The 22704-nt window shown below is 50.1% G+C and overlaps 1 protein-coding gene across 1 annotated transcript in view; it reads left to right on the top strand.

Moving 5' to 3' along the window:
• The first annotated feature begins 360 nt into the window (after window positions 1–360).
• LRRC75A (leucine rich repeat containing 75A) overlaps window positions 361–22704 on the top strand; it is a 59126-nt gene continuing 36782 nt past the window's right edge. Inside the window, exons 1-2 of the mRNA XM_041482767.1 lie at window positions 361–657; window positions 22519–22647. Of these exons, the coding sequence (XP_041338701.1) occupies window positions 394–657; window positions 22519–22647 (393 nt within the window). The 5' untranslated portion in view covers window positions 361–393. The remainder of the gene's footprint in view (window positions 658–22518; window positions 22648–22704) is intronic.

The raw sequence follows: 22704 nt of genomic DNA, 5'->3' as shown, positions 1-22704 counted from the left end.
CGCAACAGTTGCCCCCAAGCCTCGGACACCGCCCCCCGCGCCCGGGGGACCCCCGGGGGACCCCTCGGCACCGGGAGGAGGCTGCGCGGAGGAGCCGCCGCCGCTTCGCCGAGGCAGCGCCCGGAGCTGCCCGGAGCTGCCCGGATCCGGCGGTTCTGCCTCTGCCGGCGATGGAGCGGAGCGGAGGGGCCGAGCCGCGGCTCCTCCCGGCCGGGAGCAGCCGCCCCATCCTCCGCCTGCGGGAGCGGAGCCGCCCCGCCGCCGGGCAGCGACCCCTCTGCTGAGCCCCCCCGGCATCCTCGGAACCTCCCGCGCATCCCACCCCTTTGTGCATCCCCCAGACCCTTTGTGCATCCCCCAGACGCGGCCCCCGGGCTGCGGGAGCCGCTGGCCATGGGCACGAAGCAGACCAAGGGCTGCCAGCCGGGCAGCGCCGGGGAGAGCCCCCCGGGCCACCACCGCAAGAAGGTGGCCCCCAGGGAAAGGGGGGATTTCCTGGCTTCCCTCGTGGCCAAGTCGGGCGAGAAGTTCGGGAAGGGCGCTGGCGCCAGCTTGCCCCCGTACCACCGGCGGATCTGCATGATCCAGGACATGCTGCTGCTGGTCAAGCAGGGCAGGCAGGAGGAGGCCACCGAGCTGCTGAAGAACCTGCGGCAGGTGAGGATGGGCGGCTTTCCCCGGGGGAAGGGGGCAAAGAGCTGAGCAGCAACTCGCGGTGCTGCTTTCGGGTGGCAAACGGGGGCCACGCTCCGCTTCTGCGGCTCTGACTCGCGGGGCGCAATTTTGGGGAAGTGGCTGAGGAGCTGCAGGGTGGTCAGGGTGTCACAGAGGGGGAAATACCCCCAGGTTTGCTCTGCCTTGTCTGCAGCGAGCAAACGCTGCCGGGTGTATATTTTCCCCTTCCCTTTCTTGCTGGTGCTGGTGGCTCTGGGGTTTGCAGCCTGCTCAGAGTGGTTCCCACTCAACTTTCCAAAAGTTTGGTGTTTCAAGCAGCTCCGTAAAAGCGCCGAGGCAATTGGAGCTGGCAGCTTTTGAGAATCGGCTCTTTTCTTGCTGGCTTAGAAATACCCAGAGCTGGCAGCGTTGCTTTTTTATCTTTTTGGCGCACAATCGCCTGGTGGAGTTCTGCTGGTGTTGACTGAGGCTGGGAGGAACGAGAAGCTCTGGGGAAGCGGGGAATTAATTGAGGGAGCCCGAGACCTTTTGCCTTGAAAAATCTGTTTGAGCTGGGCATTAGCTGGGACGCAACAGGACGGAAAGTTGCTGTGAGCAAACAGAAAAGCAAATTAGCATTTAATCTTTTCTGCTGATAGGTGCTGATAAAAACACCCGAGTGCTCTGGGCGTTTTCAAGGCTCTGGGGTGCGCAGGGCTTTGAGGAGCAGCGAGTTTTCCATGCAAACCTAAAGCAGATCCATCTTCCAGCTCGGGTTTGTTTTCTCCCTGGGCTGCTCGGTGTAACCAGTTCTGCCACCCGGGGAAAAGTTCAGATCTCTGCTGGGCATGGGAGCTGCTTTCTATAGTCTGTCCATGGGACTGGTCCAGTCTGGTTTTCTTTTGGGATTTCGGGATTGGGGTTTGCTGCTAGCGTTTTTTGTTTGTTTGTTTGTTGTTTTTTTTTTGTTTGTTTGTTTGTTTGTTTTTTCCTCCCCCCATTTTCTGGTCCAGGTAACTTTTCAGCCAGTGGATGTGTTGTCTGGGGCATGTCCCCATTCAGCCCACTTCCATTTCTCCCTCTGCCCTGCAGGTTTAGGATTATCTTTAGAGCAGCCCAGCTGAGAAATCTGAACTGTGTCATATGATTTCTGGTTTGGTTTTTTTTTTTTTTGTGGAAAACTATCCCCACTTTCAACTTTGGGATAAAATACTTTTCCTGAGATGAGTGTGCTGCCTGTCTGGGAGTTGGGGGTGGAATTCCCTGGGACAGTGACCTCTCCATTTGGGATCTGTGGGACCGTGGGGGTTGAGTTGGGCAGCAGATCAGAGCCCAAATGTTGCACCCTCTCAGCCATGCCAAATCTTTATCGTTGTCGCAGCCCATTGGAGCTGGCAGAAGGGCAGGTGCTAATTTTAGAGGGTGTTTATCTCAAACACCTTCCCAAAAAATAAATCTTGGGGCCTGCAAAGTGCCAGGAATCACTCTCACGTTCTCCCTGGCTCCAGACTGGTTTTTCTCAGCGATGCTCAGGTCTGTCCTCACTCTCTGTGCAGAGTGAGGGAGCTGGGATGTGTCACCATGGATGCCCTAATGACAAACCTGACCACAGGGAACCCTCTCATCTCGCTGGAGACTGGGAAGAAAAAGCTAAAAATTAATCTTAAACTGCTGGGGGAAGCAAGGAACCTGTTACAGTCAGGTGCATCTCTGGCAGTGAGTGTCTCTGAAGATCTCGCTCTGATAAAATATATCTTAGACTGTCAAAATAGAGAACTCTTTGTCCTAGATACTATAATAGACTCCAAGCAGGTTTTTAATGAGGTGATATTAATCCCTGCCTCCAGGGAGGGAATGTGGGATGCCCCACTGAACAAATCCTGGCTGCTCTGGGCTTTTCCAGCAGCTGGATTTGGGAGGGGGTGTTTTAGGAGGGCATTGGTGGCTCCAAGGCACCACTTGGGTTGTTCCCACTCCGGCAGGAGCCTTGCAGAGCTGAGCCCTTGGAGTGTCTCAGCCTGAAAGGGAGGATTTGGGGAGAAGGACGAGCTTCCCCCTGTGGAAAGGGGTGGATGGATGAGCCTGGTGGGGCAGAGACTTTTCCCTGAGCCATTTTTAGGGTGTCCCCCGCAGAGGGACTGTGCTCCATGTAGGTGCTGCTGTAAAACTCAATGTTTTCCAGCAAAACTGGGGTTTTCCCAGCAAACCCAGTGACCTGGTGCCCAGCTTTCAGCAGAGATTTTTTTTAAATCCCAGGCATTTAGGTCACTGGGAGCCTTTCCACTGACTTCAGCTGGCTTTGAAGCCAGCCCAGCGTGCTGCTGAGGGGTGGGTGACAGCATCCCTGCCTTTGGAGAGGCTCCACAGGTTTTTTGGACCAGGATGAACACATGGCCAGAGCTGAAAATCTTTGTTTTTCAGGTCTCTGTGCCATAACACCCTGCCCTACCCAGCCACTGCAAGACAAGGTTTGGGGGGCTTTTTTTGCTCCCACAAAAGCTGTGTTTGATAATCAGGGCAGGGCTGTATTTTAAACCTGCTGGAGCAAGTCCTGCCCTTCCAGTCCCACCACTGGCACCAATGTCCACTGTGGCCTTTGCATTCCACCCATTTACTTAGAATTTATTTAGAATTTATCCATCCTTCTCCCTCCCCTGAGGTGGGAGCTATGCTGTTTTCCTTACAGGCTCCTGTAAGGATTAATTTGTGTTTCTGGGATTGCCTGGAGGTTGCAAACAACTATAAAATATTGAGATATAAAGTGATTTTTTTGTTGTTGTTTAAAAGTATAAAAAGCATGAAGAGCAGACAGACTCTGCTTCCTCAGAGAGGTCAGCAGTGGTCTCTGCTGTGGAGGCAATTTGATCCCACTGCCTGCCCCCAAAATAACACTCCTGTTATTCCTGCTGCCAGCAGCCATTCCAAAGGGTTTGTGCTCCTCTGGCACAGCCAGGCTGATTTAACATCGAGCTCCTGAGACACAGAATACTCATTTCTTTTTCCTTCTTTCTGCTCTGGAGCCCAAACCCCACACTGCAAAATTCAAATCCCCCAGATCCCAACAAGTGCCTGCTGCTCTCTGTGGCCGAGGTGTTTTCCCTCACCGTGCTGCAGGGAGGATGCCTTTGGCATAAATGCAGTGGAAAGACACTGAAATAATTAACATTTGCTTTAGGCTGGTGTTTGGGGTTGCCAGAGGCTTGCTAGTCACCCAGAGGGAGCTGCTGGAAGTAATTCCTGCACGGAATGACTTGGAATTCATCTGCCATGAAGTGACTTCCCAGGTTTACCTGGCAGCATCTTCTCTGCTTTCCAACAAGGAGCTGCTGCAGGGAGAGGCTAAAAAAATTAATTTATTCAGGGTGCCCAGCACTTGGGACATGGGAACCCACTCTCAGACCCCTCACTCCATCCAGGTGGGAGAATTCCAGCTCCACTCTTCCCAGTACCACCAGCTGCAGAGCAGGATAGGTTTTAACCTTACAGAGCGTGGCACTTTTTATTTTTACTCTTTTATTTTCTCCCCCATACTCTTTGAGTTTCAGTGGTTAAGGCAGCCAAGCGCTGTCAGTATATTAAATTCTGGGAGTGTCTCTCCTGCTGGGGAGAGGATTTGTAAAACAAAGCATGTTTTCCTCCTCCCTGCTGCCAGAGGATCGCTTTTCCCAAGCGAGAAGGGGAAGCGCTTCCCAGCACATTACGTTGCGCTCAAGGAATTTGCCATTGGTTATGGCTGGACGTGGAGCTTTTGCTGCTGTTCTGGGGATGGGGGAGAGGGGAGGAGGAGGAGGAGGAGGAATCCAGCAGATCTGAGCATCATCTGCACGGGGCAGGTGAGCAGCAGCTCCAGGAATTCAGTGGGGAAAGGGGGCAGAGAAAGCAGAGCGTGGCAGTAAATGCCTGGGTGTGGCCAGAAGCCAAATGCCAAGGTCCAAGGTGTGGCACCACTTGCAAGGTGGATTCTGTGCCGTGCCAGCCTGGGGTGGGCAGTGCCGGGGTGTGGAGGGCAGGGGAGAGACCCCAAATGGGCAAAAACACCACAAAAAAATCCCATTTGCAGGAAGGGGCTGGGAGCAAACGTGCTCTGTGCCCACCAAACATTGCAGGCCCTGTGGCAGCCCCTCCTGGCTGTGGTCCAGCCTGGGATCCCTGGGGTTTATCCCATAAAACTTTGAGGTTTATCCCACAAAACCCCGAGGTTTGTCCCACAAACATCCCCTGCTGTGGGTGCAGCTGTGCCACTTCCCCATCCCAGGGGCATTTTCCAGCCAGAGGTTGTGGGGAACAAGACATGACCTGAGCAGCCTAGGAACTGTGTGGCACAGGGATGTTTAATTAATTAATTAATGATGAATATTTTCATTGTAAGAGGGGCTTGACCTGTAGGGATAGTAAAACACCCAAAAAAAAAAAAAATTTAAAAATACTGATGGAGACAGCTCACTTTGGGCTCCTGTGACTTCCTCCTTGAGACACAAGAGCAGAGAAAAAAAATTAAAATATTTGTGGCTGGACTCAGTGCTTGCCCCCGGCCCTGTGCACCCCAGCCATGGGGCAGCATTCCCATGGAAGCCATCCCAGGAATGCTGGAGGAGCTCAGCACTGCTGTGTTTGCCCCACAAATGAACGCCTGGTCCCTTCTCCTGCGTGCTCAGAGCAGCTGATGCACCAAAGGTGACCCAGCCTGGGGTCTCTGGGCTCCTCCCAGCCTGGGGCTGCCAGCAGAGGACAGGGATGAGGAATTTTGCAGGATTGGGGTTGTTTTTCCTCAATTGGGAGCTGCTGGGGCCGAGGGAGGGCCCTGCCCTGGCTGCAGCGGGGCCCCAGGGTGGAAGTTGGGTAACCCTGCTCTGAGTGGGGTGGCTTTGGGATGAGCCCTCATTTCCTCTGCCTCAAGCTGCTGCTGAAACCCCACCAGGGCTCCCCACAATGCTTTTTAACCCTTAGGCTGCTGGAGGCACTGATAACAAATATCTTTGATATTTGGGGTGTTTCCTGCCCCAAAAAGGGTTTCTGGTGTTCCCAAACCCTGTCCTGCTGTAAGATGCTCCCTCGCTTTGCCTCTTCCCATCCTTCAGTGGCATTTGCAGGCACAGGATTGGATTTAATGATTTAATGAACCCCCTGGAAGGTGGCTGCTGCTGCTCCTCCTGGGGGAAATGTGGTTTTTGGGGGGAGAGGAAGGCTGGGAGAGCTGGGATGTGATAGAAAGTGGGGACTGGGTTGGGCTGGGCTCGGCTGTGGGCACCTGGAACAGGGGATCAGGTCCTGCCTGTGCCCTCACTGCAGACAGAAATCTCCAAGCTGGCAGAAGTTAATGGTTGCTGTTCCACCCCAGCCCCTGTTCAGCACTTTCTCTGCTTATATAATAGCAGGAATGTGTCTTTTTTCCCCCCCTCCAGGCTCTGCTGTTTTCACACCTGATATGAAATGCAGCAGCTTGGGGCTGCAGACAGCCTGGCATACACCTTTTTTTCCCCTCTCTTTTCCTTTTTATCTTGCTTCAGCCTGTGAAAGCCCGGAGTGTGAGGCTGTCTGCTCCCCCTGGCAGCGTGGGTGTGTGGGCACAGCCCTCCCTGGCATGGGGCTGTGCTCTGTGCAGGGGGCAGGAATGGGGGTGATGTACCTGAAATTCAGTGTATTGGAGCTTCATTGTTTGCTGTGTCGGGGGATTTGTGGCTGGGCTTTCTCTTAGCTAAGGGAGGTGGTTATGTATTAATATTCATTTCATTCTCCTACAAGCAATGTGGAATTTTTTTAGTATTCAACATCTTCAGGTCCTGGCCAAATGCCTGATATGATTTAATGCCTGATTCCATTTCTCTGTGTCTCTCTGTCTCAGCCTCCTTCTCCTTCAAATTTTGGAGAAAAGATCACTGCATGGTAAATTTAACCTTGCCTGTAAAAGAAAAAGCAAATTGTCCATTCCATTCCTCTCCAGGCCAAAGGTTTTAGCTCCAATTACTCCTGGCTCTGACCTTGCTGCTGGGGAGCAGGAGCTGCTTGGAGCTTTCCAGCATCCTCAGATCTTTTCAAGACTCTTTATCTTGGTGTCTTTCAGAGTCGGAGGCACTTCCTTTGTGCCAGGCTTTGAGCTCTGGAGAGAGCCTGGACAGGGAGCAGAGCCCAGGGGAGGGAGCTGCCTTTTCCTCCTGCCTTTGGGTATCTCAGTGGAAATCTCCTTCCTCAGGGCCTCTTTATATCACAATAATCTCCCCAGAGTCCTGGCTGTCCTGCTTTGCCTGGCAGGACTCGGGTTTGATGTTGGTGGGGGGATTTCTTTACGAGATGTTTCTGCCTTTTCCAGTGGTTCCAAAGTCCTTGCTGGAAAACCATGGAGGTTTTCCTTGGGGTCTGCTCCTCCCCAGCCCTGGGTCCTGCTGCTGGCTGCTGATTTCAGTCCCTGAATGTCCCTTTGCCCGTGGGATTGCTTTCTGAGCAGCTTCCCAGTCCAGCTCCTGCTCCCACTGCTGCTGCCCATTCCCAGAAGGGCTCAGGGGTTGCACTTGGGGGAGGTTTCAGCGAGGCACTGCCTGGCAGCAGTGTTAATTCCAGTTCTAGCAGCAGCTGTGTGGAAATGAAGGTTGGTTCATTACAGGAGAGCCCAACCAGCCAGCCTGGAGCAGGAGCAGGGTTTTTTTGGAGGATGGGGATTTGTGTGCTGGGTTTTTCAGCTCCTTGCTTTCTGTTTAGGCACAGAAAGGGAGGAAATGGGTGTCAGGGACAGGAGCTGCAGTTCTGTGGGAGCTGCAGCTCTGTTTTCAACCCTCCAGCATGCAGAGCACACCGAGGTGAGCGAGCTCTGTCTGTCCCTTCCTCCCGCTCCAAGGACGAGCTCGGAAACCACGAGACTAAAACCTCTTTGAACAGTTCCTGTGCCTTCACCTCCCTTTGTGCAGAGATTCCCTGGGTGGGAGAGCACAGGGCTTGGAGCCAGGAGCCCCAGTCCCATGGCTGGGAAATTCCCAGAGCTGCCTCTTCCCCTGTCCCAAGGGATGAGCCCACCGTGGGGCTGGGAGCAGATAATTCCTGCCTTGTTCTGCAGGGCTGTTCCTTCACCCCCACCCTCCCCAAGGCCAGGATCTTGGCACAGCACTGAAATCCCAGCAGGGGAAAGCAAAGGCTGCAGAGGAAGGAGAGCAGACTGTGGTGGGAAATGGTTGTTTTGGCCGGGGATGTGCTGAGGGTTTTTCCTGGGACATCTTTGTCCCTGTTCCCACCCTGCTGCAGAGCAGCTCTGGGGGCTGCTTTGGGATTTGGGGCATCCCCACCCCCAGTGGGAAGTGGGATCCAGGAGCTGGGGGGGTTTGGACCTCAATAAAAAATCCCAATTTCCTGCACAAGGATGAACTGAAGCTGCTGCAGCCTCTGCCCCAGGTTTGGTTGGTGTTGAACAAACCCCAGCTCCAGGTTCAGCCTGAGCTCCCCAAAATCAGGGCAGAGAAACCCAAATCTCTGCAGAAACAGGACTCAAACCTCAGCAAACAGCCCCAAAGCCTTGGTTCATCCCAGAACCCCTCCATTTATTTCCATCTGGATACAGTTCTCCCCTCTCCAGAAAGGATTTGGGGGAAATCTTGCTCCCAAATGTCTCTGTGAGCTTCCTGGGCTTGCAGAAAAACAATTTGGGATGAGAATGTGAATGATCTGCATTCATTATTTACACCAAGCCAAAATCATGCAGGATTGGATTAAATCTTGATTTAAGCAGCCCTTTTTTTTTTTTTTTTTTGTGTGGTTAGGATTTTTTTTGGGGGGGTCATTCTATAAGAAAGAGGATGTTTTCCTGTTTGGTTGTAAAAAGCTGCTTCTGCTTGGTGTAATTGGATACTTCCTTTTCTGAGGAGGGAGCCTGGTGTATCTGGGGACATTTATTTAGGCAGCTGTGTGGCTGGGTGAGGAATTTTCTGTGGTTTTATTCTGGTGGGAAATGGTGAATTTGGGGTTTACAGGATTGATTTATTGATTGATCCTTTTGTATTTTTGACTCGAATTACAGGGAAATGAAAGCAAGTTTAAAGAGCAGAAAAGTGGTTTTTAATGTTTTTTGATCAGTTAATACTCTCCAAATATGCTGGATAAGAAAGCAGACAAAGGAAATGTCTCAAATCAGATTTTGCACTTAAGACTGGTCAATTCATTAAGTGGAGTATTAATTGTGCATCATGAATTGCACTTCTGGTCACCATAATTACAGATCTTGGTCTCTCAGGTTGAAGTTTTACTTGCAGATTGGAAAATATGCATTTCTCCTTCATACTCCTGATTTTTTCATTGACTTGCTGAAATTCAGTGTTAAACTGGACTAAGTGAATTAAAATCCTTGAAACTGGAGTGAAACATTTGAATTAACTGAAATTAGGATGTTTTCTTTGTCCTTCTGAGAGAGCCAAACTCTCCCCAAAGCTATGTTTGCACTTCACTCTTTTCTGGTTGTTTTTATCACTGACTTCTCTGAAATTGTTGCAGCCATGTCCTGCCTACCTGGGCTAACAGGAGCTGTTTAAAATTAAATAAATTTTTCAATTTTAAAATTAAAGCCTGACCAGAGGTTGGCATCAAATTGCTGGCTTGAAATCTGGGTGGTTTAAAGTAAACATATTTAATGTTTAAAGCTATTTTATAGAGCAGCATTAATTGAATTTTAATATTACTGAATTGAATCCTTGGGCAGCTCAGTCATTAATTCTTCCTTAGCAAGTTTGGGCTTTTCCTGGTGACTTTGATGAGCCCAAATCCTTTACTTTTGGGTTTCTCTGGAGAGGCTGAGCCAGCTGGGAGGATCCCACCTCCAGTTTGGAGGCACATGCCAAGGTGGATCCTCAAAGGAGCATCCAAATTCCCTGGTGCCAGACAGGCAGGGAAGTTGCTGTGAAAGCCTTCAAGAAATATTTTACCTTCCAACCTTCTTCAAATATCAAATACCAAATCCCAGCCCTGCTCTACCTGATGGTTCAAAATCTGATGCTGCAAATCAAACCACACAAGCGTGGCATAAAACATGGGAAAGGCTTCATTTCTTCCCTTCATCTCCAAAACTGACTTCCCTTTGTTGATACAAGTCAGGGTGAGGTTCCCAGCTCCCTGTGGTGTAGGCACAGCACTGACTGAGTCTCAGGATGGGAAATGGGAGACTTTTGAGTCATCCTGCAAAAAATGAGGGTAATTTGCCCATGCTGATGGTCTCATCCATTCCTTTCCCCAGTTTTCTGTGGGTGTTTGAAGAGGAAAGCCTCCTCTCAGCAGTTCCAAAATCAATGTTTTGTTGTGTGCGTGCCATTCCCAGGCTGTTCAGTGGGGTCACAGCTGGGCTGGGTGTGCTGGATTTGGAGGGGAATTTGGAGCACTCAGTAGGACCCTGGTGACTGCAGGTGTGGAGCTGCTCCTGCTGAGTCTGGGACTCTGCTTTTCATCCTCTCTCTGGATTAGAGCTGAACTCTTCATTGGTGCCCCAAAAACACAGAGTGTCACCAGTGTGGGTGATTCAGAGAGGCTGCCAGGGCTTCAGGCTGGCCCAGGGGAGGTTTGGATGGGATATTGGGAAGGAATTGTTCCCTGGCAGGGTGGGGAGCCCCTGCACAGGGTGTCCAGAGCAGCTGTGGCTGTTCCATCCCTGGAAGAGCCCAAGGCCAGGTTGGAGCTCCCTGGTCTATGGAAGGTGTCCCTGCCCATGGCAGAGGAGTGGGAATGAGAGGAGCTTTAAGGTCCCTTCCAACCCAAACCAGTCTTTGCACAGATTTGTGGATTTGGGAAGGGGAAACATGTCTCAGGTGGACGTGCACAACATCTGCTCTGCAGCATCTCCTTTCTCAGTGTAAAAATCCAGTCCATTCCATGGCATTCTTCTCTCTTGCCTTGCTGCTTTAGAACAAAGGTGGCAGCAGCCCTACGAGCTGCCAGGATTCCGGGTTTTCCTGGATTTTAGGATGCGTGCATCCCTGTAAAGGCGCTGGGTGCCTCGTAAACAGCAGGGCCGTGGGTGTGCAGCATCCAGCACGGCCCTGCTCTCACATGGGATCCAGCTGCTGGAGCTGTACCACTTCCAGGCAGGAATTCCTGGCATTTCTTGGCAGGGGAAAACATCCCAAAGCTGACTTTCCAGTCCATGGCAGTGGTCATTCAGTGGAAAGGCTGAACTGTGAAACAGGAGCAGCTTTGGTGCTTCTCCTGAGCTCTCCTTGCACAGCTTGGTTTTCCCTCTGGTTTCCTTCCCACCCCGTTGGTGTCCAGAGGAGGAGGATGGAGAATCTGGCACGGTGCAGGTGGTGGGGTCAGCCTTGCAGCAGTGCAAGTTTTGGCTGTGATAAACTTCTCCATCCTTTTCTAGATGTAAAGCAGTTCTTGGATGGGATGAACTCCCTGAAACGTGGTGAGGAATCTCTGCTTGGGGTGCTTTCATCTCTTGCCCGTCAGCTGCTGTTCTCCACCAACACAAAGAAAATAAATCAGGCAAACTCCTTTCCTGAAAGAAAATAAATCAGCTAAACTCTTCTCCTGAAATATCTTTTTTAAAAAAAGACCTTTTAGTGCCGCATCGCATAAATCAACTTTATTTTCCATGAGGACTCGTATTTGCTTGTGTGCCCTCTCTTTGGAACAGGGCAAAAATACAGGAGCCTGGAATATTCCCAAAGGCAGGAATACAGTGCTATTCCCACAGGCTGAGATCATTCCATTGATTGCAGGAGGATGGGAATGACATTTTGCAAAATCCTGGTGGGACCCAGCGCTGACCAAGCTCCCCTGGATGTTCCAGCTCTGACTGAGCCATCCCAGAGCCACCAGGATGTGGCTGTGCCATCCCTGGAGGGGTTTGTGGGATGTGGGGACATGGTTTAGTCGTGGGTTAGTGGTCAGACTTGAGCTTTTCCACCCTAAATAATTCCCAGGGAATTATTCTTCACCAGGGAAAAGCTTCTCTACTCCTCATTTTTCAGGGGGAATGGAGCAGAAGAGCTGAGCATCCCTCTAGCAGAGGGGAAGGGAAGCAGGGAATTCCCAAGAACAGGAATGAAGTGCACAGAAGTGGCAGGGCCACGAGAGCAGCTGCTCCTTATCTCTTCCTGAGCAGGCACATCAGGGAAGATAAAGTAAAAAGGGAAAAGATAACACAGATTGAGTCAGCCTGGCTCTCAGAGGGAGCTTTTTCCAATCTATTTACTTGTCACTGGTGATTTTAGACAAGCCTCTGGGTCTTCAGAGAAAACCAAGGGTTTTTTCCTCCTGTTTCATGCCTTGCAAAAGGGAATCTTTCTTCCAGCCATGAATTTCTGGCGTTTCTTGGCACGGGGAGAAGGTCCCAAGGCAGGTTTGGTGTCACTGTGTGCTAAGTGCCACCCCACATCTCGTGTGTGTGAGGCTGGAGGTGTCTGATTCACCACCCACCAGTGGCTCCTCCACTTCAGAACCAGCTCCAGGTCTGTGTTAGTCATGCTTTAATGATATTGAAATCAGCTGCTCGTGGCCGTTTGAGGAATTCCAGCCCAGGGCTGTGGATGTCCCGGTGGGACTGGAGCAGGGAAGGGGAGGCTCAGCACAATGAGCTCATCCTGGCTTTCCTCTTGCTCAGCTCATCATCCTACATCAGGTTTCAGGGATTATTCAGCCCCGTGGTTGTATCTGGGAAACGAGATTAAGGATTTGGTGCCGTGTCCTGAAAGTTTCTGAGGTTCTTTTTCCTCTGCTGTTAACTTCAGGAGGAGCTGCTGGTGTAAAAAATATCAGTGCTGGCTGTTTTGGAGTTGGAAAATCAATGTTCTGGGCTTGCAATGCCAGAACTGGGAGCAGGAACTGCAAGCCACAGACTTGGTTCTGGCACCTGTGGGAATATCCAGTGGCCACAGCATTCCATGGGATCCAGCTGAGTGTTCCCAGGAAGGCTCAGCCATCCCTGGGGAAGCAGGAGGGATTAGCAGGGTGCTCTGTTACCCATGGCATTCCAGGCTTCTCCCTGGGGACGCTTCCTGGGCTGGTGTCACATTGTAGGGAATGAAGGGAATATCCCAGGGCATGGAGACACGGATGCTTTGCTGATGCTCCTGCTCTGGAGCTGCTCCCTGCCTTGTTCCTGGGTGTCTTTTGGGCTCACCCCGACAGGCAGAAGCCCCAGATGGAAGGAAACTCCTAATCCTGCACAGCAGCTGTGACTCAGCAGTGGGAGCAGCAGCTTTGCAGTGGATCCTCTCCTGCAAAGTGAGCTCCAGGCGTGGTTTTCATCACCCAGCTCGTGGCTCCTTCTCCTCCTGGGGCCACAGATCCATCACAGGCTCTGCTTCCCTGGCAGAAGCTCCCTGGGCCGAGGTGTGTTTTGTGTCTCATCCTCCCGAGCTGCTCTGGCATCTCCACTGGGAAATGGAATATCAACAACAGCAATTTAATGGCCCTGGCTGTCAAACAAAGCAGAAATATTAGGATTTTGGTGGTGGGGAGGGTGGGGGTTGCACCTTCTGTTGCTGAAAACAGGATGTGATACTGCAGGAGGTGGGCAGGAGGGATGTTCCTGCTTCTCCTTGCCTGCTGTGGGGGTCCTGTGGGTTTGGGGTGCACGGAGCAGCCCTTTCCCTCACAGGGAGCCAGACCCCACAAACAGGGCCCAGCAGAAAAGCTGTTCATTACCTGGGTCTGTTCAGCACCCCCAGTGAAACCTGGGATGGATTTCCCTTCCCAGCCAGGCACAGAGGCTCTCAGGCCATTTTTGGGTTAATCTGTCACATCTCTGGGGCTCAGGACCAGCAGCCACCACCCTCTGGCCTTTCTGGAGCCTGGTGTGTGGTGAAATAAAGAGAATTTTAATGGCACTTACTGGAAATGTTTGCTGGCTCTGGAGGGCAGAGCACTCTCCATCAGCCCAGCCTGTGTCCCCTGGGATCTCATTCCCTGATTTTGTGCAAAATGCTTCTTCCACTGCTCACTTGAGCTGCATCTCACTCTGGGGTGTCCCACTCCTTCCCTGGGAGGGGAACTGGGTGGAGGGAAGAAGTTTTGCTTAACAAAAACCTGCACGAAGCACTCTGCTAATCCAAGCCCTTTGGCTCCAGTGGGATTTAAACATGTGCTTGTAGTTAATCAGGTATTTAAGTGGTTTTCTGACTTGGCAAGCCTGAGAGGAGATATCCCAGAGGAGGAGGAGAGCAGAGCCGTGGCCTCCCAGCTGGAAGGGTTTGGAAGTGGGGATGCTGAGGGCAGCAGGGCCAGTTTGGGGTGCGGGTTTAGCTTTCTGTGACTCAGTTTCTCCTTTTGTTCAGCTCTCTGCAGGGAGCTGTGAGGCATCCAAGGTGCCCCAAAAGGCAGTGGTTTGGTGAAACAGGAGGAGCTGGGGTCAGTGTTGGTCAGTAAATTCATCTGAGCTGGCAGTGGGGGGCACAGGAAAGGTCCAGGTGAATTCAGACCTGGCACATCCTGGTCAGGATTCACCCAGGGTGAGACCAGAGGGGTTGAGAAAGGATTTTAAGGGAGATCATCCCCCCTCACTCTTTGAAAAGCTGATTGGGGAGCTCCCAGCTCTGTGTGGGGCTGCTCAGGAGAGGGTTCATGGAGTGTGAGGCAGATTTTCCCTTGGCTCATGGATTTCACCCCTGAACAGGGAGGTTTTCCCACCTCAATCTGATTTTCTTGCTGGGTATTTCTGCTGGGATTGCTCTGGAATTTGTCTCCACTTAACCACCCAGCATCACAGCACTGATGTTATTATGCAAAGTGTAGATTATTTAACCACCCAAGTTTTTTTTTTTAATTTATTGATTTGACGTTGCTTTGAATCCCATTACAGGAATCTGCTTTATTAATGGACTTTGTCCATGCTCGAGATTAACTGGGGATGCTGGATTTGCAAATGAAAGAATTGGAATTCATGTTGTCCATATTAATTACTTGGGTGATGCTGGCTTCCTTGGGGAAACCTTTATTTTTATTCCACTCCTGTTGCTTTGTCTTAATTCAGAAAATTAGTTTGGTGCTGTGGGATTGGGTTGGTTTTTCGCCTTTGCTGGAATTCCCTTTTAACAGTTGGGAAGGTACTAAGTGGTTTCATGGAATAGGCTGTTCCTAGGATAAATTTTAATGCAAAAAAGGGTCAGGGAGCTTTTATTTCTTTGTTTTGTTCAACCCTACTTCCTCCGCTTTTGCTTTGTCCTAAAATCTCTCTGTATCTTGCTCCTTCTAAATCTTTACCTTCCAAAATCTCTTAATTCCTGCAGTGACACTCAGCCAGATTCTTGTGCTGAGTAATTCTACTATCTTTGCTGGTAAAAATCCAAGGATATGCCAGGATTTTGGTATGTGCAGGTATTGCTATTGATCCAAACCCATTTTTTCCCTGTGCTCCTCCCACCCAGGCTTCTGCAGTGGTGTAAATGGGCCCCAAAAAAAAAAAAAAAAAATTTGGCATGATTTTATGGGAGTCAGCTGCAATTTGTTCACTTAAATTATCTTTTTGTCATGCTTGCATTATTCCACAGCAGCCAGTTTGGAGAGTTAATTGAATATTTTGTCTCTCAAAGATGCCTTCAATTACTTCCATTGAATAGCTCTGGGAGAGAGCTGTGATGAGGAATCACTGATGCTTATTTTCTCTATCACAAATATCTGAGGCTTTATTCCAGCACCTATTAAAGGATGCCAAAACATTCCTAGAGTCTCCCACCCCGAAATTCCATCCTTTTGAAGCAGAGTTTAGCATCCATTGAGCATTAACAATGCATCCCTCCATGGCTGATGCAATAATAATCAGCTCAGGGCTTGGAAGTGGGAGCAGCTTTCAGAGAGCAGTTCTTGGGTTGCAGCATCTCATTGTGTGTGCAGGAGTGGATTGGTTTCTGCTGGGTCCAGGAGGCTTCCAGGTGAGGCAGGAACATCATTACTGATGCTGCAGGTTCTGGGGGAGGGTGTAGGAGTGTTTCTCAGGGCTGGGCATCAAAACAAAACCCCTGGATAGCTGTGGGCAATCCCCACCTCAGGATTTTTGGCTGCATTGATCAATCCCCCAGTATTTTCAACTTTTTTTTTTTTTCCCCATTGTTGGATTGCAACAGCTCTGCAGGCAGAGGAGGGCAAGGAGAGCCATCAAAAGCAACATTTTTGGAGTGGACAAAAAAGCAAATGTGTTGTTTCAAGTGAGATTTGCAATTCCTTCTGTTTCTGCTGCTCCTGGGAACAGCAGGTCAGGATGGGCTCAGAGAGGGCTTTTAACCTGCTGTACATCAGGAGACCCATGCTGGCTTCCTCCTGAAGCCTCTCCTGGTAACAGCTGCTGGGCCAAGACCATAAATCCTGATTCCTTCCTAAGCAGAGCCTGGTTTAGAATTAATGGCAGAGCCTGGCAGCTCATGCAGGGCTGTGTTAATTGTGAAGGGAGGGTAATTTGGAGAAGGGGCTGGATTAGAGGAGTGAGAGGTGAGGACTCCCAGTGTCTCATTTGCTCTTTTAGACAAGGGCTGAGCTTTCCTGCATCCTCCATCCCATCAGCAAAGCTCAGGTCCAGCAGGATCCCCTGTCCTGTCCCAGGCAGAATCCCTGACAGCAGCTGGGGACCATCTGGCCCAGCTGCAGAGCATCTGTTCTGCCATGCAGGGCTTTCCACAGCCAAATCCTGCTCCTTCCCTTGCTGGGATCTGTTCTTTCTTCCCTCCCAATTCCCCTGAACTCAGAGAACCTTCATCACCTGTGAGACCCCTGCCCCTTCCCCACGGTTTAACACGAGTGGTGACACCAGAGTCACCTGGGGAAGGACAGGGGGTGGCAGGATGGACAGGCAGCACCAGCCTTGGTGCCTGTTTGATTCACCCCTGATGCTGGGCCACCTGGGTGAGGCTTTTTGGACTCTTTTCCCAGCAGAGGTGTTTGCAGGGATGTGCAGAGCTGGGGTGTCTGGCTCATGGAATGCTGTATGTGTGGGTGAGGAACAGACTGCACCAAGGACTCAATGTTGATCCAACAACTCCCATCAGCTGGAGGGGGTGTGGGGAGCCTGGTCGGTGATTCCAGGCAGGGAATTGTGTGATTGGAATGCTGCTCTTGTCCCAGGAGCTGCTCACTTGCTGCAAGCCCAGGCAGCATTGAGAGCATCCCTTCTCTCACAGGCAGTGGAAACGATGAGGGCGAGGGATTCCTCCCCATCCTCTGCTTGTGAATCTCTTCCCCTTTCCTGCAAGGATCCCAGTTCTGTTTTTCTCTTTTGTTCCTGTAAATACTTATTTTAGGGTTGTTTGTGGATTTACTGCTTGTGAGGGCAGGGTAGGAGACACACAAATAAAAATCTTTAGTGGCCATCAGGCATCTCCTGTCACCTCCCAAGGACAAGAGTTGTCTGAGCCTCGGGTTACCTCTAAAAAAAAACATGGTGTGCTGAAGCAAATCATAAAAATCTAACTAATATGGATGGGTGATCAGCTGCAGAACAGATGGGGCTGATTTTGGCTGGGAGAGGGGGCAGGAAAACCACTCAGAGCTCCGTGCTCGCTGTGCTGGGAAACAAAGGTGAGAACAGCACGAGGGGGATTTTCCTCCTCCAGTTGCCTCAACATTGAATGTCTAGGATCAGCTAATTAGAGGGGCTTTTCTTGGCAGGTAAATGAGAGAGACAAGCTCATCCAGGGCCTGAGTCAGCCCAGCTGTCTCCAAGCAGGATGAATCACCATCCTCATATGAATTGACAGCGCCCTGAGCTTAGGTGGCAGCTCTGGCTCCTTCCCTGACAGGAGATAATAGGCAGCCTGTGCTCCAAGTCCATTTTCCAGCAGGGATCTAGAAGGCTTTTGCAAGGGAAAATTAGGTTTTTTTTACAGCTGGGAGCTGGCAGCACAATGTGGTCGAGGCTGGGGCTGATCCTGGGCATCAGCCCCGTGCTGGGGCTGAGTTCCTCTGCAGCCCTGAGAGCTGCTGGTCACAGGGCAAAAGGGATGAGAAATTGATGAAGTTCTACTCCTAACCTGTGGTTTAGATACTCCAAACAGCACCTGGGATGCTCCAGGAAGCTCTTTGGGCAGACACACGAGGATGGAAATGGCAGATTTGATTAAATTGGTTATATTTTCATTTAATGCTTCACTGCAGAGCTGTGGAGGCCCAGCAGCCAGACTGGAGTTAACAGGGTGGGTGTTGTGCAGGGTTGATGCATGAACCTTTTTCTTTGGGTTTTAGCCAGGAATGTGTGGGGCTCTGGCTGGAGCTGGCTCCCAGGAGCTGAGGGGGTGGGAGAGTGACCCCTCAGCTGTGCTTTGCTCAAATCCTCCTTGACCTGCAGCTTTTTCTGCCTCTTCCCTTTGTAGGGGGAAAACTTTGTGGCACCACTCTCCTTGGGAAGGTTCTAAAGAGTCTCTTGTGCCTCTGGCAGGCTGGGCTGTCACCCATCCGTCTGGGAGCAGCAGGGATAAGTGACAAGTGCCACCAGGAGCCATCTGGTGCGGGCTCTGCATGGCCAGCAGGATCCTGGCTTGGGGCTGGAGCCCCAGCTGGAGCCCCAGCCCCAGGCTTGGATGGAAAAACAGGATTTGGGCAGCTCCTGCTGCTTTAGGAGGGATGAGTGGATGAGATTTGGTGAGCTCAAGGCAGAGCTGGGTTAAAGGCAGTGGTGGATGGGAATTGTTGGAGTTGTTCAAAGCAAATCCTGGAGTCACCTTACCCAAACAGAACTTCCAAGCTTTTCCTGGGATCCCAGGGGCTCTGTAAATCAGCAGAGCTGAGGCCATCCTCATTAAACATCCACAGGCACTCTCCTGAAGAAATCTTAACTGTGATCTGGCCAAATTCCAGTTGGAGTCATTGCCTTTGCCTGGCAGTATGAAATAAAAGAGCATTTTTCTGCAAATCTCCTATTCTCAGTTGTTTATTATCTGGCTGGCAGCATCACATCTCTGCCCATTAATCCATCTCTCCAAGTTCCTCCAATTCCAGCCTCCTGGAGGGGGTTCAAGCTGCCACCATTTATTATTTAGTCAGTCTGCCAGGGAAATATTTGTTCCTTCCCTGAAGCATCGACTCCCTTCTCTCACTGCACCCTCGGTGCCTGAATGAGCCATTTGTGGCTCCCAAACCGATATTAACTCTGTGAAACAGAAAATATCCCACATATTTAAACTCTGATTTTACTCCAGGCTGGTGGGTTGGACATGAAGTCTGCAGGAGCAGTTGCTGGTTTGTGTGGAGGTTCCCAGGGTGGCTTTTGGGACCCCCCTTCCAGGTGTGCTGAGCTCCCAAATGCTGCCTGCCCTCCTCAAAAGTGCAAATTTGATCACCTCTGTGTGGCTCAGGGCTGGGTTTTGTCCCAAAATATGCTGTGACATCATTACCTTTGGGGTGCTTTACTCTTCTCTCAACCAGAAATCGATTCCTGCCTTTAAAATCTTTTTGGGGAAGAGTAGGGGGAAGTGATTGGATTTTTCCCACAGGACACAGGTTGTGTCCAACATCCAGAGGAACACAGGGCTGAGTCACATCCCACCCCTCTCTCTGAGCTGACCTCCCTCCCCACACTACTCCCACCTGCTGGAATCATTTTTCCCAGGTAACTTGGAGCAGATGATGGATGGAGCACTGAATTAATCCTTCCTTCCTTCAGTGCCTGACTCTTGTTTACAACACAAATTCCCCTGCTTGGAAATTCAGGATGCTGAATTTAGTGGAGATAAAGGAGTTTTGGAAGACCCCCCTGCTTGGAAATTCAGGATGCTGCCCTGAATTTAGTGGAGATAAAGGAGTTTTGGAAGAGGTGCTGACCAAACCAGCAGATCTTGGAATATTTGTGAGCAGCTGTGATGAGGTTTTTTTGCACAGGAACCTCATTTGGGCAGCAATAACTCAGTGTTAGTGAAAACAACAACAGCAGAAGCTGCTTTCTCAATGACTCCTCACGGGGACCTGCTGCATTTTCCCCTAATTACAATTCAATTTGCAGTGATAAATAGTTTAATAAGCAAAAATGGGCTTGGCTCTGGTTGGTTATGGCTCTGGGTGGCTTGGGGGATGCTGGAGACACAACTTGGAGCTTCCAAAGGCTGAGAGCTGCAGTTTTGGACAGCAGAAGGGAATAAGAAGTTTTACATGAGAGAAAGAAAAGTGGGCTCCCAGATGTTTTCCTTGGGTGATGTTTGCCTGCAGAGTGATGGGTGAGCTCTGAATTTTGGGGGAAAAGAGCTGTTTTTATGGGTTTTGCTGCAAATAACAGATTGGGCACAGCATCCCTGTGCTTCTCAGTAGGCTTGGGGGTTTCTTTTCAAAAATAATTGGGGTTTTTTATACCTTTCATGACTGTGGCTGGGGAATTTCTATTGCTGGCTGCTGGAGGAACACGTTACTTTTTTTTTCTGCTGGATTTTTGGGTATAAATTTCAAATTCACCCCAGAGTGTGGTAGGTTGTTGGATTTTTTTTTTTTTTTTTAACCTGATAGCTTTACACTGCTAGATTTGCAGAAGTCTCCCATGGAGCCTCAGCTGGTTGGTGGTAGGAAATTTTCCTTCCAGTGGATAAGGATGGATCAATGGTTTGCCTTTCAGCTTCCTAAAACTGGAAACAAATGGGATAAACTGCAGAGAGGTCATGGGTGATTTCTGTTTGAAAATTCTCCTTTTTCCAGCAGAGATGTTCCCATTTTCCTGCCACACGTGGACAAAACACCCCAGCAGAGTTCAGGGGTTTGGATCCACTCCTGAACACCCCTCAAATCTGTCCTGAGGAAGCCATGCCTGGCTCATAAATCCCATCACTTTAAACCCTTATTTATTTGAAATCTGCACTTGCCATCCAGGTAAAATCCCCTGGGAAAAAGGAATGTGCTGAAAAAAAGTGGCTGGAGCCAGATGCTGGGCGTTTTCTGCAAAGCCAGTGATGGGTGATTTGCTGCTGACAGCATGAACTGGTGTTAAGTTATTAAATTGCAGATGAGCTCATCACTTGGCCTCGAACAAGTTTCAGCCTTCAGAGGCTTTAAAATATTGTGTGTGGTGGAAAAGAGACAATGTTGGTGTGGCAGAGAGGTTTGGGGAGCAGCTGAGAAAGAAATCTGTGCCTAAAAAATGTGAATTCCAGGAGGGAGGAGGGAACGCTCCATGTGGAAAATGTAAAGTTCTCCCAGGAGAGAGGAGGAGAAATTCTCTGATTTATGAGCTGGACGTTTTCATTTTAGCTGAGGAGAAAATGGTGAAGAGTTTTGAGATGCTTGAAGGGGCAAGAAGCTGAGCCTGGTTTGATTCTGAGTGAGTTGTCCCAGGTCCCCAGACTGGCCCTCTGGTAATGCCTGGTGTTTGCCATAGATCATGGACCAAATCCAGCTTTTATCTGATGTTTGCTTGATCCTAATGCTGAGCTTTACCAAACTGGGAAGGTGACATCCATGCTGCTGTTGGTGCTTCTCTCCCTGGAAAAGTGGGAGTTTCCTCTGAGCACCTCCCTCCATAATTTCTATTTCTTCTTCCTCTTGCAAAGGAGCCCAAGCTCTCTCCACACTGAGATTTTTTTTTTCTTTTTTTTTTAAAGTACAAAAATAATAATTTGTATAAATTTGTAAATAGTAATTTGTACAATATAATACATATAATTTGTATCATATAATATGATTTTTATAAGTTGTAAATAGTAATTTGGCAGAAGCTGTGAGACAGACCAGAAATCAGTTTGGCCACTTGATTTTCCCAACAGGGCAGCCTCACACGTGTGTGTTTTTCAACTGCCTCAGCTCTTTTTTTTACAAAATAACCTGTTTGCAGTCAAGGAGTTGGTGTTAACTCAGGCAGTGCTGCAGGGCTGATCCTAAAAATACCAAAGAAACAAGTGGGATAAACACTTGTCACCTCGTTTGTGGCCTGAGCTGTAATTGCTGTAATGTGAGATCCCTCGGGCTGTTGTGTCTGAAGGCACAGTGGATTTTTTTTTTTTTTTTTTTAAGTGTAGATGTTTATTTTCAACCTGTCTGAAATCAAGAGCATCCACACCTACAAGCAATGTGCCTTCCCCTGGGGTTTTTGGGGCTGGAGCATCTCTGAGCTCAGGACAAGCTTTAATTTATTGCACGGTGCCAAGATGTTATTGGCTTGAGTTTGCCAAAAGGAAATTCTTTGTGCCGGGTGCCACCAGCTCCATGGGAAGTAAAAGAAGTTCAAAAAGGAACAAAAAGAGTATTTGGGTATTATACACACAAATATATTTGAGGTAAAAGGAGCACACTGTGTATAACCCTTCCCCTCCTCATCCCTGTGCACTGATGTATTCCATACGGGGAGTTCTCTGCTAAAATTCCTCAAATTATTCAGCCTAAGAATTACAAACCATAGAGAGCAGCCTTGGAGGGGACCTCAGGAGGTCTGGCCCATCCCTGGGGCAGGACCAGCTCCACCTGAACTGCTCCTGACTCCACCTTGTCCAGTCTCCACTGGCAGAGCTTCCTCTCCTTCCCAGTCAGTCTAACCCAGCATTTTGCTCTTCCCTCTCTCCAATCCATCCTCCTGTTTCCAGTGCTGCAGTTTTAGGCTCCTTCCTCCCTCCCTGTGCATGGCAGCCCCAGAACTCCTCCAGTGCTGCATTTATTCTCCAGTTGCAGCTCTGTGTGATGTTCTCCGGGGTCATCTTGGATTTTATCCTGTTGCAAGGGTGTCATTGACTCCGTGGGTTTATGAGGCTGATCCTGCAGCCCTAAAGCCTCTTTGCAGAGCAGGTGAAGGCTGGGAGTGCAGCTTCCCTCAAGGTGACACAAGGTGTCCCTTCCTTCTCTTTGTCACCAACACTGCAGGAAAAACAAGAACCCTCCAACAACATTTTCAGTGGGAGCTGCTGAGGATCATTTTCTCCTTGGCTTCTCCTCCAGTGAGGGCTGACTTTAAGAACCACTGGCTTTTCTATCTCACCTAACCTTGCTCCTTTGCCCTGTTTCCTGCAGGATTTAGGGATGGAGTCCACCTCTCTGGATGATGTCCTCTATCGTTATGCCAGCTTCCGAAACCTGGTGGATCCCATCACCCACGACCTCATCATCAGCTTGGCAAGATACATCCATTGCCCCAAACCAGTAGGTGCCACGGTCTCCTCACGCTCTGGGGCTGTGCTGCCTTGCAGACTGGGAATG

The sequence above is a fragment of the Pyrgilauda ruficollis genome, unplaced genomic scaffold (assembly GCF_017590135.1).
Source record: "Pyrgilauda ruficollis isolate IOZ18807 unplaced genomic scaffold, ASM1759013v1 scaffold59, whole genome shotgun sequence".
Taxonomy (NCBI): Eukaryota; Metazoa; Chordata; class Aves; order Passeriformes; family Passeridae; genus Pyrgilauda; species Pyrgilauda ruficollis.
The sequence above is the reverse complement of the archived record's forward strand: the minus strand, read 5'-3'. Positions and strand labels throughout refer to the sequence as shown.